This window comes from Vulpes vulpes, chromosome 6 (genome assembly GCF_048418805.1).
Source record: "Vulpes vulpes isolate BD-2025 chromosome 6, VulVul3, whole genome shotgun sequence".
NCBI lineage: Eukaryota > Metazoa > Chordata > Mammalia > Carnivora > Canidae > Vulpes > Vulpes vulpes.
The window spans coordinates 120,578,171-120,594,059 of NC_132785.1; the positions used below are offsets into that span (position 1 = coordinate 120,578,171).

At 39.5% G+C, this 15,889-nt stretch overlaps 1 protein-coding gene across 6 annotated transcripts in view; it reads left to right on the plus strand.

The window, feature by feature from the left end:
* Positions 1 to 5,773, plus strand: part of TTC8 (tetratricopeptide repeat domain 8) — a 52,981-nt gene extending 47,208 nt beyond the window's left edge. For all 6 annotated transcript variants that reach the window (XM_026012525.2, XM_026012524.2, XM_026012526.2 and 3 more), the window contains 2 exons: positions 3,169 to 3,252; positions 5,134 to 5,773. In XM_026012525.2, coding sequence (XP_025868310.1) covers positions 3,169 to 3,252; positions 5,134 to 5,250 — 201 coding nt within the window. In that variant the 3' untranslated portion in view covers positions 5,251 to 5,773. The remainder of the gene's footprint in view (positions 1 to 3,168; positions 3,253 to 5,133) is intronic.
* The last annotated feature ends 10,116 nt before the right edge of the window (positions 5,774 to 15,889 follow it).

Genomic DNA, 15,889 nt, shown 5'->3' on the forward strand with positions numbered 1-15,889 from the left:
GTGCTCAAGCCAGAATCCCAGGAGCCACCCTTGAAACCTCTCTGTCCCTGCTGCCTCTCCCTGCCCCCCACCCCATTAGGTTCAGCAAGCCCTGCCAGTTTTACTTCCAAGTCCCATCCTGGACCTGGCCATTTCCTCCCACCTCTGGCAGCCTTCTCCAAACTGTATTCATCTCCTGCCCAGACTCTACTACAAGACTGTCCTAGCTGGTCTTTTTGTCTCCACTTAGGTCAGCAAGTAATTTTACCCTATAACATGCTCAGCATCCTCTAAAGTCTTTCCTTTCTGCTTGGAATGAAATGTAGATCCAAACCTTGGCCTACAGGGTCCCACATAATCCAGCCTCTGGCTCCCTCTCAGGCCACATCTTTTGCCACTTCTTCTTTCCCACTGACTTCCCAACTTCTGGACAAATCAGCTGCCTCACTGCTCTGCACATGTGCTGTGCATCTTCTTACTTTACAGGGTTTGGAACGTCCTTCTTTCAGATCCTGCAGGGACTTTTTTCTGTCATTTGGATCTTAGCACAATTGCCACCTCTTTAGAAAGGTCATCTCAAAGGCACCTGCGTGGCTCAGTAGTTGAGTGTCTGCCTTCAGCTCAGGGCGTGATCCTGGGATCCAGGGATTGAGTCCCACATTGGACTCTCCACAGGGAGCCTGCTTCTCCCTCTGCCTGTGTCTCTGCCTCTGTCTCTCATGAATGTAAATAAAATCTAAAAAAAAAAGAAAAAGAAAAAAAAGAGAAAAGAAAGGTCATCTCAGACATCTAAAGGAGTCCTCAGGTACTATCACAATACTTATTTTATCAGATGTGTTCATATTTATATATAGACTGTAGTATGGCAGCCACGTGAAAACAGACCTGCTTTGAGTCCTCCAAGGGCTACATTTTCAGCATCAAAAACAGTGCCTGGCATGTGGTAGGTAGGTGCTGGGTCAGTATTTGTGAAATGAACGGACAGCATATAAAGGAGGCCACAGCAGCACCTGAAGGTGTTCTGCGAGAATGAGTAGGTTATACGTGGAAGGCACCGGGTGTGGCAGCATGGTACTGAGCACACAGCAGATGTTTGATAAACTAAATTCTAAAAACAAGCTTAAATGCTAAGTACAGTCATACAATGTTAGTGACAATCAAGGATAGGTAAGTATGACATTCCATATGTTAAAGATAAAGAAACAGGGACACAAGGAAGGCCGGTAACTTTACCTGCAGACCTAGTGTTAACCTCCCATCTGGTCATCCAAGCACAGTGATAAACTTGTAGCAAAATGAGAAAAGAAACATCCTTGGATGTTGCCTTTATTTCATAAATTCCTCCAAATAAGATGGGATTTGTATTTTTTTTTAAGATTTTATTTATTTATTCATGAGAGACAGAGAGAGAGAGAGAGAGAGAGAGAGAGAGAGAGAGAGAGGCGGAGACACAGGCAGAGGGAGAAACAGGCTCCATGCAGGGAGCCTGACGTGGGACTCGATCCCGGGTCTCCAGGATCACGCCCTGAGCTGAAAGCAGCACTAAACCACTGAGCCACCCGGGCTGCCCATGGATTTGTAGTTTGTAAACAAAAACTAACTACAGAAGACTTTTGAGCAATGCAGGATTAGTGGTACTGACCCCCCATGTGGTCAAAAATTCACATATTTTTGACCCCCTGCAAAACATAACTACTAAGAACCCACTGTTGACTAGAAGCCTTACCCAGAACATACATAGTCAACCAACACATATTTTATGTCATATGTACTGTATACTGTATTCTACAGTAAAGTAAGCTGGAGGAAATAAGATGTGATTAAGAAAATTATAAGAAAAAATGCATTTACAGTACTGTATTTATTGAAAACATCCACATATAAGTGGACCCATGCAGTTCAAACCCATGTTGTTCAAGGGTCAACTGTAGTCCAAAATGGGAACTTGTTCTGTCATGGAACTTTACCTATGTCCATATGAAACAAGTGCTTTCGTGATTTTCTTTGTTGCCACATTGGTGATTTTGTTTCCTACTTATTACAGTTTCTCTGCTATACAACTGATTTGAAAGGTTTTGGTGAAAGTTTTCATGCTACTACCCTCTTTTTATTCTTAAAAATTATACCTCAATTAAAAGAAAAATAATTGTAAAACACAAAGAGAATCAATATCTACCATCCCATATGTTATTTTCCTTTTTTTTTTTCTTTAAATATTTTATTTATTTATTTGAGAAAGAAAGAGAATGCAAGAGCACAAGTTGGGGGAGTGGGCAGAGGGAGAAGCAGACTCCCCACTGAGCAGGGAGCCTGATGCAGGGTTTAATCCCAGGACCCAGAGATCATGACCTGAACTGAAGGTAGACCTTAATAGACTGAGCCACCCAGGTACCCCCCCCCCCCATATGTTATTTTCCATTAAAAAGAAAAAAAGATACAGATTTGTCTCCAGGTCACGGATAGAGGTTTAGCTGCAAGTTGGAGGGATGGTCAGAAGCTTGGAATGGTGAGTTTGTGGTCCTAAAGATGAACGCATGAGCATCTCACACCAGTCAGTGGTCCCTGCCAGTGGTACATTTACCATCCTTTGATCCTATAAGGGATGCAAATTTTGCTTTTTGAGAACTCAAGAGAACCGAAAGTTTGATGTTTTCAGTTGCATTCGCTTGTTATTTTGAGGTCAGCAGTGTAATAAGTGCTCATCCTGGTCTTCTAACACCAAACTCTGGGGTTGGAAATTTACCGTGGTTTTTAAAAATTTTTTGTTGTAGCATTAGATAACAGGTAATTAGAAGCCTAAGAATCAATCAACATAAATAAAAACTAGATTAATAAGACTTTTTTTTTTTTTAGTATTGAGGACTATATTTCAATTTGTCGTATTAAAATAGTAACTTTTTAGGAACAGCGGTTCTCGACTTTAAATTTAAATTTTCTTCATATTTTGAAGCAGTTTTATCATTAATATAATTTTGGCAAGATGTAAGTACTAATTGTATTTCAGTAAGTCATATTTCACAAAGAATATCATCTGTATTTATCACAGGATCATGTTTATTAAGGTGCTATTTTGAGGAAAGGATTCTTTTACCAAAAAAAGAAGACACAGAAACCCCCAAGTCATAAATATAGTGCTGATACATGCTCATACTCCTTGTTTTGTTTTGTTGTTTTCTTTTTTTAATACAGGCAAGAGCACTATTACAAACTGCATCATCTTTGGCACCCCATATGTATGAGCCGCATTTTAATTTTGCAACTGTCTCTGATAAGGTATTCTTTTTATCAGTTCATCATCTGATCTGTTTCTTTTTCTTTCCTGGTTTAAAAAAAAAAAGTATAGAAAAATAAGGAAATTCTAATAATGTTTTGATGGAAATGTGTTTTTAAATATTATATATACCTGTCTTTCATTTCAAGAGACAGTTTAATAAACTTTAAAAAATATAGCACTGAATATGGACTAAACTTAATATTACAGATTGCATTATAGATTATTATAGATTGCAGAATTATTTTTAAAATATGACATTTAGTCATGAAAAAATACTCATTAAGTAACTTGGTTGAGGAAAGATCTAGTAATTGACTTTTATAAGAAATCCTGTATTTTACTGTAGACCATGTTGCCATCAAGGCTCTGGCATAATTGCCATAAAATGAGGGATAGGAGTGAAAGCTGTTGTAGCTGTGAACAATGTGGGGAAAAATACAACTGTTAATACTGTATTTCAAGTCAGTTAATGTCCAAGAGCTAAAATGAATCATGCCATTTTCAATAATAAGAACAATAAATAAAAGACATTGAATAACTAACTCTTACTGAGAAACCTTCCTTTAAGATGGAAAGTGAGTTTTCAGGGTAAGAAAATGGCTGAAAGTGTTTGCAGATGTAAAGACTCCTGATAGACCAGAAGACATTATGAAAATGTCATTTTTCAGAGCATGAACATGAAGCCATCCTCACTTTCATTTCCGCTCTGGAACTAAGTTGTCATTCATAAGTTGTCATTTTTGTGGGCTTGTTAAGAGCCAACCACCATTGCAGGTTTTCCACACACCCTCTGTGATTTTTCATCAACCTGCCATGTAGGTTTCCTTCACCTTCCTGACTCATTTTTACTACAGCTGATGTTTCATTTATTGAGCACTGTTGTAGGCACAGAGGATGTTAGCACTGAATAAAACAAAACCTCTACCTTATAAGCTTACATTCTAATGAACATAAGACTGGTCGAGCTTAAAAGACTCCCCTAGGGTCACATGGCCATGGTGGGTTCAGAATTTATACCCAGCTCCCAATGATGCCCATGTGTTTTCCACTGCCCTGTGTTGCCATTTACTTAAACAACATTTTAATAATATATAACTCAAACGAGGTATTTTTTAAGCAAAAGACTATATTTTCCATAAGAGAAAATGGTATGTTAGGAAACTTTTTTAATATGTATTACGTGTTTCAAAAAAAAAAAACCTGCCAGCATTGAATTATCTAGGATATTTTTTGTGTGCACACACTAAAAAGCTCTTGCTTTTTATAAATGTATGCATGAATCCAAATCTATGCAGACAGATCCAGATACTGTGTGCTTTTCTTTGGGACTAGACTTTAACACTAGATTTATTGAAAATCAGAGATACCCTTAATAAACTTCTAAAGCCAGGTATCTTCCCCCACATTACTCTGCTAGCACCATTTAAAACCTCCCTGAGCATGTTATTGTATCTTATATACAATCATTTTTGCTTGAATTTTCTATCTAAAAGATAATACCCTAACCAAAATATGTCTTTATGGTACATTACAAATAGTTGTCCTAAGGCTTTCTGAAACTATATAGAGCTGGCTCTTATAGTATGCAAATGTAATTTTATTTTTGTAATACTACCTGTGATAGGAAAAGAAAACAAAGTCTATGAATTCATAACTAGACAGCTGTAATGGAGCAGAAATTATTAGTATAATTGGTTATTTTATTTTTCAAGATTGAATTGTAATCTAGGTGAAAGAATTCTAAAATCAAAGTGGCATAACCAAACAATTTACCCTTAAAAACGCTTTGATTTTCTATGGTATACAGGTAGTACTTTTACTTTCTTATTCATTTTTTTTTGTGGTCTCATTCTGTGATCTTATTCTGGTATTTCTTACAGATTGGAGATTTACAAAGAAGCTATGTTGCTGCTCAGAAGTCAGAAGCAGCATTTCCAGGTCATGTGGATACCCAACATTTAATTAAACAACTAAAGCAGCATTTTGCTATGCTCTGATTGTCCCACAGACCAAGTATATTCTTATGAGGAGGCATTACACAAGGGAAACAGTAGTGTGTATATATATCTGATATACAAGCCTGTGCTCAATATTAGTGAAGAGGACATAACGGAGTTCACATAAGAATTTAATAATGCAAACTTTATAATAATAATTTGTATAATATTATAAAAGATAGGATTTAATATTTGTAAGCAGATCATGAAAACTTCTTCCACATTATATGGTAGATGTTTATAAAAATGTTTATGGAACATTTTCATGAATCTCTTCAAATTTTTATAAATGTATATTTTTAATGTCAATAAACTGGCTATTAGCTAACATGTAGCTTCAGAGGTCTGAAATCTACCATAAAAATTGCACTTTCATGGCTAAAAGTGTGTATATTCCTCCCAATTAGAGACTATTTAGAGCTTAAAAATTGTATTTAAAGCTATTTATCAAATGCTTTGTAAGACACTATACATTTTCTCATAGATTATGCTTTAAAATAAATCAGTGTGTAAAACACCATCATTCTGCCATTTTTCATGAGTTTTTATTTTAGGCATCTCAGATAAAACACATTTTTCAGCCCAGTAATCTTAGAAATCAAGTCATTATTTTAATTTTACTTGATGTACCACCAATTTTGTATTTTCCTGAGAAGCTATTTATGGAATATCATATTGTCAATATAAGAATATCAGGATTGGAAATGGAGTTACAGGCCCCCGGAGTCCCACCTGTGGTCAACCCCAAGAAAGTTAGGCCAGATCCCGGGACCATACAATGCAAAATCCTGGAAGGGCTCTTGAACTTGTCTCTCGCATCTCTAGTGGGATTCTCATCAAAGTATTGACACAAGGAAATGTGTCAAAGGGACAAAGAAATTTGGATATTGGACTTTGGCACCCTTCCATGTTATTTTTCAATTTCTAATGTCATGGAAACTACTTTACAGATACTTGTTTCTATTGAGATTTGTATAAATGGTGTTACTTAGCTGACAGAACAAAAAGATGTGAATTTGAGAAATTATAGCTTATTAGAGGCTGGAAGTGACTTCAGAGGATGTGTAGATGAATCTCTCCAAGGCACAGATGAAGAAAGCAAGGCCCTGCTTTCTTCACACTGCTGGTTGGTGGTCCAGTCAACGACTGGAACCCAAGAAGGACCCTGTTCTTGTGCTTGAACTTTTCCTGCTTCCCCAGAATATGCCAGTGCTAGTTAGTTTCGTTTCGTTTCGTTTCTTTTCTTTCTTTTCTTTTCTTTTCTTTTCTTTTCTTTCTTTCTTTCTTTCTTTCTTTCTTTCTTTCTTTCTTTCTTTCTTTCTTTCTTTTCTTTCTTTCTTTCATTTGTTTGTTTTTTTCTTTAGCTCCTGAGAATTTCCTCAAGCACAATCAGATGTACTCAACATTTAGGTTGAAATTTTGTAATGCGAATCATTTTCTTAGCTAATCTAAAATAAGAGCTAATAAACAAGCTTGCATTTACAGGACTGTTGTACTGTTGTACATGTCTGGCAGGGTTCTCAGCACTGGATATGAGTTAACCTTTTAATTCCCATTGCAGTGCTATAAGGTGCAGTTATTCCCATTTTACTTATGAGAAAAATGAGGTACAGAGAAGTCAGGTAGCTTGATCAGGGTTGTAAAGCTAATAAGTAGCAGAGCTGGGATTCAAATGCAGGCAGTGTGAGCCCCAAGGATGTGCTCTTACCCTCATGTGAAATCACCTCAGTGTTTGTCCTGTAAATAAAGCTACTACCATTTAAAATGAATGTTGTGTACATTAGTAAAATTGGATGATAAGGGAATATTAACACAGCAAAAAATAGATGAGTCAGTATTTCTAAGGTAATATGGAGATATTTTTGTCTTGAATTTATGTTAATTCAATGTGAACACCAATGCAAAGAATGAGTCAGGATGGCTCCAGGCAGAATGATGGCATAAAAGAACATTGTGCATCAGCAGCTACACACATCTTTGAAACAAAATTATTTCTGGCTGCATAACTGGCTTCTGTGCCAACATTTCTATAGAAGGAAGGTTAATGATTGTCTTCCACCCTGGCTAAAAAGGTGTTCAATCAATATATAAATTGTTTGACCAAAATTAACATCATGGGGCTTCCCACTGATGAAAATGAGATCTGGTAAGACCACTGCCAGCACAATAACTGCTGAGGTTTGAAGCTCTTCCTTCCCAAATAGGTCACATATGAACCAGTCACCAGTGGTACTCATTGTTCTGTTAAATTTCTGAATGTTATGTCCCAGCATCAGAGCTCCCAACATAATTTATGGCCTCAAGATAAGAAAATTAATAAAGATAGCCCATCACTACACTTTTAATGTGGTTTCCACCGCAAACTCTTTAGTAACATGAGGGATTTGTATCAAGAACTTTCAGGTAGGGCTGGGATGTTAAGCATTCAGAAAAACCATGAGGATTTTGAAATACTGTGGTAGGATCCAACATTGGAAAATCATGAACCCAGAAATGGAGTTCAGTTAAAAAGCCACTGGTGGACAGTTTTAAGTTCTAGGGAATAGATAAATTGGAATGGCTATAAATTCATGGCTATGTTCCAGACTCCCAAAATGGTTATCTAGGCTCAGATATTAGGGAAAAAAATTTTACTTAGCAATTTGAAAACAACTGCAGCTTTACATCCTTTCACATAGATGGCATTAGTCTTATATTTGGCTGACTAAAAACTTAACGTTTTTGAGAGATGCTGTGATTTTATGTCCTTGATATTAAAGCCAAATTCTTGAGATGAAAGGTGAAGGATTAAAAAAGGTTAAATTATAATCCTTGGGGACTATAGTATTTCCTGTACTGTGATCCTTCCCCTTCCCTAAACCTTGACTAACAAGGAGTAATTCATTAGTGAAGTGTAAAGGGTGGAAACTTGGAGAAAGCAACCACATTATCTTAGGGAAGAGAAGGCCAAACCTGGACAGATTTTATGTGGAAAGCTTTTTCCCCCCATATTTAAGTAGACCCTTTTCCAGTATTTGAAACTCAAGTTTCTATGGGCTCTGGCACTTTACAGCTGTTGCCACCACTGCCTCACACCAGCTCTGCTAGCTTTAATTCCTTTCTCCACAGGATTGTTTTCTCTTTGTAAAATCACAGTCCCTTTAAGCCTTCTCCCTCTTGAGCACTACTCTCTTTTGTCATAATATCTTGAAAGGACAGGTGATGTTTGTTGCTTACTTCACTTATTTCTGGACCCTCTGCAGGCTCACTTCAACTCCAGTAACTACTGGACCTCCTTCCATCTAGGTCACTAACAACTTCCAATTAACGAATTCAGAGGGTTTTTCATTTTTTGTTTTTAAATAGCCTTTTTTTTTTGATATTACTTATATACCATAAACTCGCTCTTTTGAAGTGTACCATTTGATGGTTTTTAATATACTTACAGTTGGGCAACTATCACTTACAATCAATTTTAAAAGACCTGTATGCTAAAACTATAAGAAAAAATCATTCATGAAAGACAATGAGGATGTAAATAAATGGAAAGATATTTTGTGCCCACGAATTGGAATATTGTTAAAATACTCATACTATCCAAAGCAATCTACAGATTCAATGCAATCCTTATCAAATTTCCTTTTTTTTTTTAAATTTTTATTTATTTATGATAGTCACACAGAAAGAGAGAGGCAGAGACACAGGCTGAGGGAGAAGCAGGCTCCATGCACCGGGAGCCCGACGTGGGATTCGATCCCGGGTCTCCAGGATCACACCCTGGGCCAAAGGCAGGCGCCAAACCGCTGCGCCACCCAGGGATCCCCCTTATCAAATTTCCAATGACTCTGTTTACAGAAATAGAAAGGCAACAGAAAAAGCAATCCTAAAATTTGGAACCCATCCTTACAAATTTCCAATGACATTGTTTACAGAAATAGAAAAGCAATAGAAGAAGCAATCCTAAAATTTGGAACCACGAAAGAGCCCGAATAGCTAAAATAATCTTAAGAACAACAAAACTGGAGGTATCACGCATCCCGATTTCAAGCTGTAATCAAAACAGTATGGTGTTGGCATAAAAACAGGTACACAGATCAATGGAAAGGAATAAGGAGCCCAGAAATAACCCACACATATATGATCAATTTAGGACAAAGGAGTCAACAATATGCAATGGGAAAGGGACAGTGTCTTAACAAATGGTGCTGGGAAAACTGGACATCCACATACTTGAATGAAAACTGGAACACTATCATACCCCATGCACAAATGTCAAGTCAAAACAGAATACTTGACTATAATACCTGAAACCATAAAACTTATAGAAGAAAAACATAGGTTGTAAGCTCCTTGACATTGGTTTTAGCAACTTTTTGGGTCTGACACCAAAATCATAGGAAACAAAGCAAAAAAATAAACCAGTAGGACTACATCAAACTAAAAAGCTTCTGCACAACAAAGAAAACCATCAACAAAATAAAAAGCACCTGCTGAACAGGAGAAAATATTTGCAAATCCTATATCTAATAGGGGATTAATATTCAAAATATATAAAGAACTCATACAACACAATAGCAAAAAAATCTGATTAAAAAACAGGCAGAGGATCTGAATAGACATTTTTAAAAATTTAAATTCAATTTGCCAACATATTAGTGCTCGTCACATCACATGCCTTCCTTAATGCTCCTCACCCGCTTACCCCATCCCCCCACCCACCTGCCTGCCCTTCAGCAACATTTTTGCATGGAAGACATACAGATGGCCCACAGGTACATGACAAGGTACTCAACATCACTAACCACCAGAGCAGTGCAAATCAAAAAACCACAATGAGATATCATCCCACAATCATCCCACTTGTGTTGGAATGGCTATTGTTATAGGGCAAGGTATAACAAATGTTAGCAAGGATGTGGAGAAAAGAGAACCCTCTGTTGGTGGGAATGTAAACTGGTGTAGCCACTATGGAAAGTAGAATGGAAGTTCTTCAAAAAAATCAAACGTAGAACTGACATCTGATCTAGTCATTCCACTTCTGGGTATTTATCTGAGGGAAGCAAAAATACTAATTTGAAAAATTATCTGTACCCCTATGTTTACTGCAGCATTATTTACAATAGCCAAGACATGGAAGGAAACTAATAAATGTCCAGTGATGGATGAACGGATCAAGAAAATGTGGTGTATGTAGACAATGGAACATTAGTCAGCTGTGTAAAAGGATATCCTGCTATTTGCAACAACATGGAGGAACCTTGAGTTAATTATGCTAGACGAAATAAGTCAGAGAAAGACAAATACTATATGTCATTTACATGTGGAATCTGATCTCCACTCTCCCTTTAAAAAACCCTGAACTCGGGGATCCCTGGGTGGCTCAGCGGTTTGGCGCCTGCCTTTGGCCCAGGGTGCGATCCTGGAGTCCCGGGATCGAGTCCCGCGTTGAGCTCCTGGCATGGAGCCTGCTTCTCCCTCTCCCTCTGCCTGTGTCTCTGCCTCTCTCTGTCTCTCTATCATGAATAAATAAATAAAATCTGAAAAAAATTAAAAAATAACCCTGAACTCATAGATACCAAGAACAGAGATGGGGATGGAAGGTGGACAAAATGGGTGAAGGTGGTCAAAAGGTACAAACTCCCAATTATAAAATAAGTCCTAGGGAAGAAATGCACAGCATGGCGACTACAGTTAATGCTGTGTTGTATATTTGAAAGTTACTAAGAGAGTAGATCTTAACATTTTAGACCACTGAAAAAAAAGCTGTTACTATGTGAGGTGACAAATGTTAACTCCTTATTGTGATCATTTTGTAATATATACATATACTGAGTCATCATGCTGTTTGTCTGAAACTAATAGGTTCTATGTCAGTTATATCTCAATGGAAACTTTTAAAAATTTAATGGAAGTTTTAATGTTTTATATTATGAAATGATGACTTTTGCATTTTAAAAGGCTATCTTACCAGATCAGACACGTGTGTAATTTTCCTGTAGGAAGTGCTTATTCTCACTAGTTTTAGACCTTAGAGATACCCACTGTGCTGTATTTTGACTTTTTTTTCTTTTCTGGGGAAAACAGGTGTAGGTAAAACCCAGGTGCAAGTCAGAATTTTGGATGACATTAGCAGAATAAATCCAGGAAAAGTTAGAGCAGCGCATTTTCTTGCCAAGAAAAGACTTTCAACATTGTGTTGGCTGAGGAATCTCTAGGCAAGTTATTAATTTCCAGAAATATATATATATAGCACTGAAAGGTAAATGGAGTTTGTTATGCATTGAACTCTCTCCACTCTTTGCACCCTCCCGGCATCAGGTTCCAACCTTCTTGGAATTCTGCACTTCTCACACCTTCCCTTCATGCCACCTGTGCTCCAATCAAACATAACAATTAGTTCTCTGCGTAGTCGGTGCATGTGAGGCTTTGGGGTATGGTGTTCTCTCAGCCTTGAATGCTCCTAACCTCAGCCTCTGCATGTCCAAACAGGACACCTTCGGATCCAGCTCCCTCAGGACATGCACCCTCATTAGTTGGAATAAATGCCCCCACTGCTGAAGTCCCAACACAGTGTGCCTGTGCCACACAGGTAACAGAGGAAGACAAAAAAGAGGGAAAGGGGAACACAAGAGCACAAACTCAACACCAATAGTGTGGTAGATTTAAACATAACCATGTCTGCGATTGTATTAAATGTAAATGTCCTGTCTTAGCACCCACCACAGACTGGGTGGCTTAAACAACAGAAATTTAGGGGATCCCTGGGTGGCTCAGTGGTTTAGTATCACCTTTGGTCCAGGTTGTGATCCTGGAGACCCGGATCGAGTCCCACGTTGGGCTCCCTGCATGGAGCCTGCTTCTCCCTCTGCCTGTGTCTCTCCTCTCTCTCTCTGTCTGTGTCTCTCATGAATAAATAAATAAAATCTTAAAAAAAAACCAGAAATTTATTTTCTTACATTTCATTGATCAAGTCCTTGATCAAGGTATCGGCCAATTTTGTTTCTGGTGAGAGCTCTCTTCCTGGCTTGTAGGTGGCTGTCCTCTCGCCGTGTCCTCCTGTGACCAAGAGAGAGTTCTGCTGTCTTTCTCTTTTTACAAGGACACTAGTGGTACTGGTTAAGGTCTCAACCTTACGAGCTCATCTAACCTTAATTATCTCCTTAAAGCCCTCTGTCTCTGAATGTAGTCCCATCAGGTGTGAGGGCCTCAAGGGTGAATCTGGGAGGGCACAATTCAGTCTGTAGCAGGGTCTAAATTAAATGCCATCATCTCCCGCTAAAAGGCAGAGGCTTTCAGATTGGACACAAAACAAAGACCCAGATACACACTACCTACAAAAAACACACATTACACACAAAGACACGAATAGGTGACAAATGGAAGAAAAAGGATGGAGCGTGCTCAGGCAAAGGTTTCTGAGCAGCCAGAGAAGAGAGAGACTAGGGAGGGGCCTTCCAGGCAATGCTCATGGGTGAGCGTATTTGAGGGCCACTAGAATATGAATTTGTCTGGATGGGCGTTGGGCAGTAGCAGCAGGAGGGGGGTGGGCATGAGAGCAAAATTTGGAGACTGAGGAAAAACTGGAACGCAGAAGGTTTTGAATCCCTAGTTGAGGAGCTTAAGCTTTACTTGAGTTCAGGTTGAAGAGGAGGCAGGTGTTTTGTCAGAATTGATCCAGAGGCAATGTTTAGGATCAGCAGGAGAATATAAAGTTGGGTATAGATTTTATTTATTTATTTATTTATTTATTTATTTATTTATTTATTTATTTTAAAGATTTATTTATTCATGAGAGAGAGAAAGAGAGAGAGAGAGGCAGAGGCACAGGTAGAGGGAGAAGCAGGCTCTTCGCCAGGAGCCTGATGTGGGACTCAATCCTGGATCCCAGGATCATGCCCTGAGCCGAAGGCAGATGCTCAACTGCTGAGCCACCCAGGCGTCCCGGGTATAGATTTTAAATTAACTTTTCTAGGAAGAGTGTGAAAATGAATACATTTATGCTAGATAATAAAAATTCTTCAAGCACATAGTACATGCAACCAATCGGAGTTTTTGCCACACTTCTGTTTGCTTTCACCCTCTTGTCTCTCCCATTTGCACTCAAAAGCATCACAATTTGCTTAGATAGTCCCAGCTCTTGAAAAGAACACTGGATGTTACAGATGGTGCTTCATTAATCATGGTTTTGCAACAAACCGTTTTCTTTTCTTTTTTTTTTTTAAAAATTTTTTTTTTTTTTTTTATTTATGATAGTCACAGAGAGACAGAGAGAGAGGCAGAGACACAGGCAGAGGGAGAAGCAGGCTCCATGCACCGGGAGCCCGACGTGGGATTCGATCCCGGGTCTCCAGGATCGCGCCCTGGGCCAAAGGCAGGCGCCAAACCGCTGCGCCACCCAGGGATCCCAACAAACCGTTTTCTTAACAAGACTGCTGTCTTTTACAAATACAGGGCTACTAGTTTTGTGATATTTTCATATTTCATGAAACAGGAATTTTTGCGAAATAAAAATACTTACCCCAGGCTACAGTTGTTTCCATTATAATATTTGCTACGACATTAGAATTAGCTTCTAGGGATCCCTGGGTGGCGCAGCGGTTTGGCGCCTGCCTTTGGCCCAGGGCGCGATCCTGGAGACCCGGGATCGAAACCCACATCGGGCTCCCGGTGCATGGAGCCTGCTTCTCCCTCTGCCTATGTCTCTGCCTCTCTCTCTCTCTCGCTCTGTGACTATCATAAATAAATAAAAAATTAAAAAAAAAAAAGAATTAGCTTCTAGGGGGAGGCTGTGGTTACTCTGATGTATTCTCAAGTTGGAAAACCAATTTGCTAGGTGGGTTTGGGTTTTTTTTTTTTTTTAAGATTTATTTATTTTAGAGAGCTAGAACATGGGGATGGAGAACAAGAGGGAGAGGAAGAATCTGGAGCAGGCTCCCCACTGAGTACAGAGCCCAACATAGGGCTTGGCTCCGGGCTTGATCTCATGACCTGAGCCAAAATCGAGAATCAGCCACTTAACTGACTGAGCCACTCAGGCGCCCTGCTAGGGGGTTTCCAAGAGCACCTTTACCTTTAAATTCCTCAAAAGACACAAACTATCAAAGTTCCTTCAAGAAGAAGTAGATAATTTAAACAGCCATATATCTGTTAAAGAATCTACCTATTACTACAACTCGAATGAGAGGTGTCCAGTGAAGCTCCAGCAAAAGGTGTCCCAGCTTCCTTTAGAGAGAGGGCTTTAAGTTAAAGGCTCCAGACTACCTTTTGAGACCTTCATGAAATACTTTGAAGGGAAAAGAGACTATCATAATAAGAGGTCATTATTATGGATTAGGTGCCTACTGCTTGTAATCTTTACAACTCCACAAACTCACTGTCATGATTCCCATTTTCCCAGAGATAGCCGTGAGGGGTTACATACCATGCTCCAGGTCACCTAGATAGTAAAAGGTTGAGCTGGGGGCAGGGGCATCAGTTGAATGGCTGACTTCTGTTTTTTTTTTTTTTAAGATTTTATTTATTCATCAGAGAGAGAGAGAGAGAGAGGCAAAGACACAGGCAGAGGGAGAAACAGGCTCTATGCCGGGAGCCTGACATGGGACTCGATCCCAGGTCTTCAGGATCACACCCTGGGCTGAAGGTGGTGCTAAACTGCTGAGCCACCAGGGCTGCCCTGACTTCTGATTTTGACTCAGGTCATGATCTCAGGGTCCTGGGATCAAGCCCCAAATCAGGCTCCACACTCAGCAGAACTCCCTCATTCTCCCTCTCTCTCAAATAAATAAATAAATAAATAAACAAATAAATCTTTTTTTAAAAAAGAGAGGTTTGTTATTAAAAAAAAATAAAAAAGCTGGGAATCTCAGCCTCTTGGTGTGCTATCTCCTTTCAGCCAGTTAAGAACAGATAGACAAGGTGGCAGCTCCCCACCGATACCATAAACCCAAGATGAGATGGAACAAATGGTTCACACATGACCAGGGGCCTCCCATCAGGCTGGGTCCTGATATTTCCCTGAGATCTAAGGTCACAAGGTGCTTTTTATGGTCTTCCCTGACATTCTCCACAACCCCGTGGGGCTGGCAGTCCAGCCATTCGGATCCCCATCTTACAGATGAGGAACAGAGAGTTCAGAGACATGAATGGTCCCCCCCACCCCCCCAGCCACACAGCTGGCAAGACACCGACTGAGGACTTGAATCCTTCTGTTCCCCACTCTCCCAGTGCCTTCCACTTTCCCAGGCACGGCCTGCTAACGATGCAGACATTAACGGAAAGGCAGCGCTGAGTCTGTGATTGGAAGCGGTCCCCACAAACAGCACTGAGCCCTAACTATGCAAGATGTTCCTTCATTCCACAGGAAGCAGAAGAAAATCCCAAATGGCTCTGCCAGAAAAGGGGATGCATTACCCACCCCTCCCTTCTGACCTGCCAGGCCTACAGACAGCTTACTTTGATTTTAAAGCCCCCGATCAGACTTCGATCAGAAAATAATTTCTCAGGAACTTTTATTGAAAAGAAACTCCTACTGAAAAATGGTGTTCTCACGGCTGTTCCGTGTTCTTGATTCCCCAGGGCAAGGCTCCCGAGTCTCATACCCTCGAAGCTCTTTAGCCAGCAGCTTTTCCAGGTGTGCGGTGACAGGCCGGGCTGAGCAAGT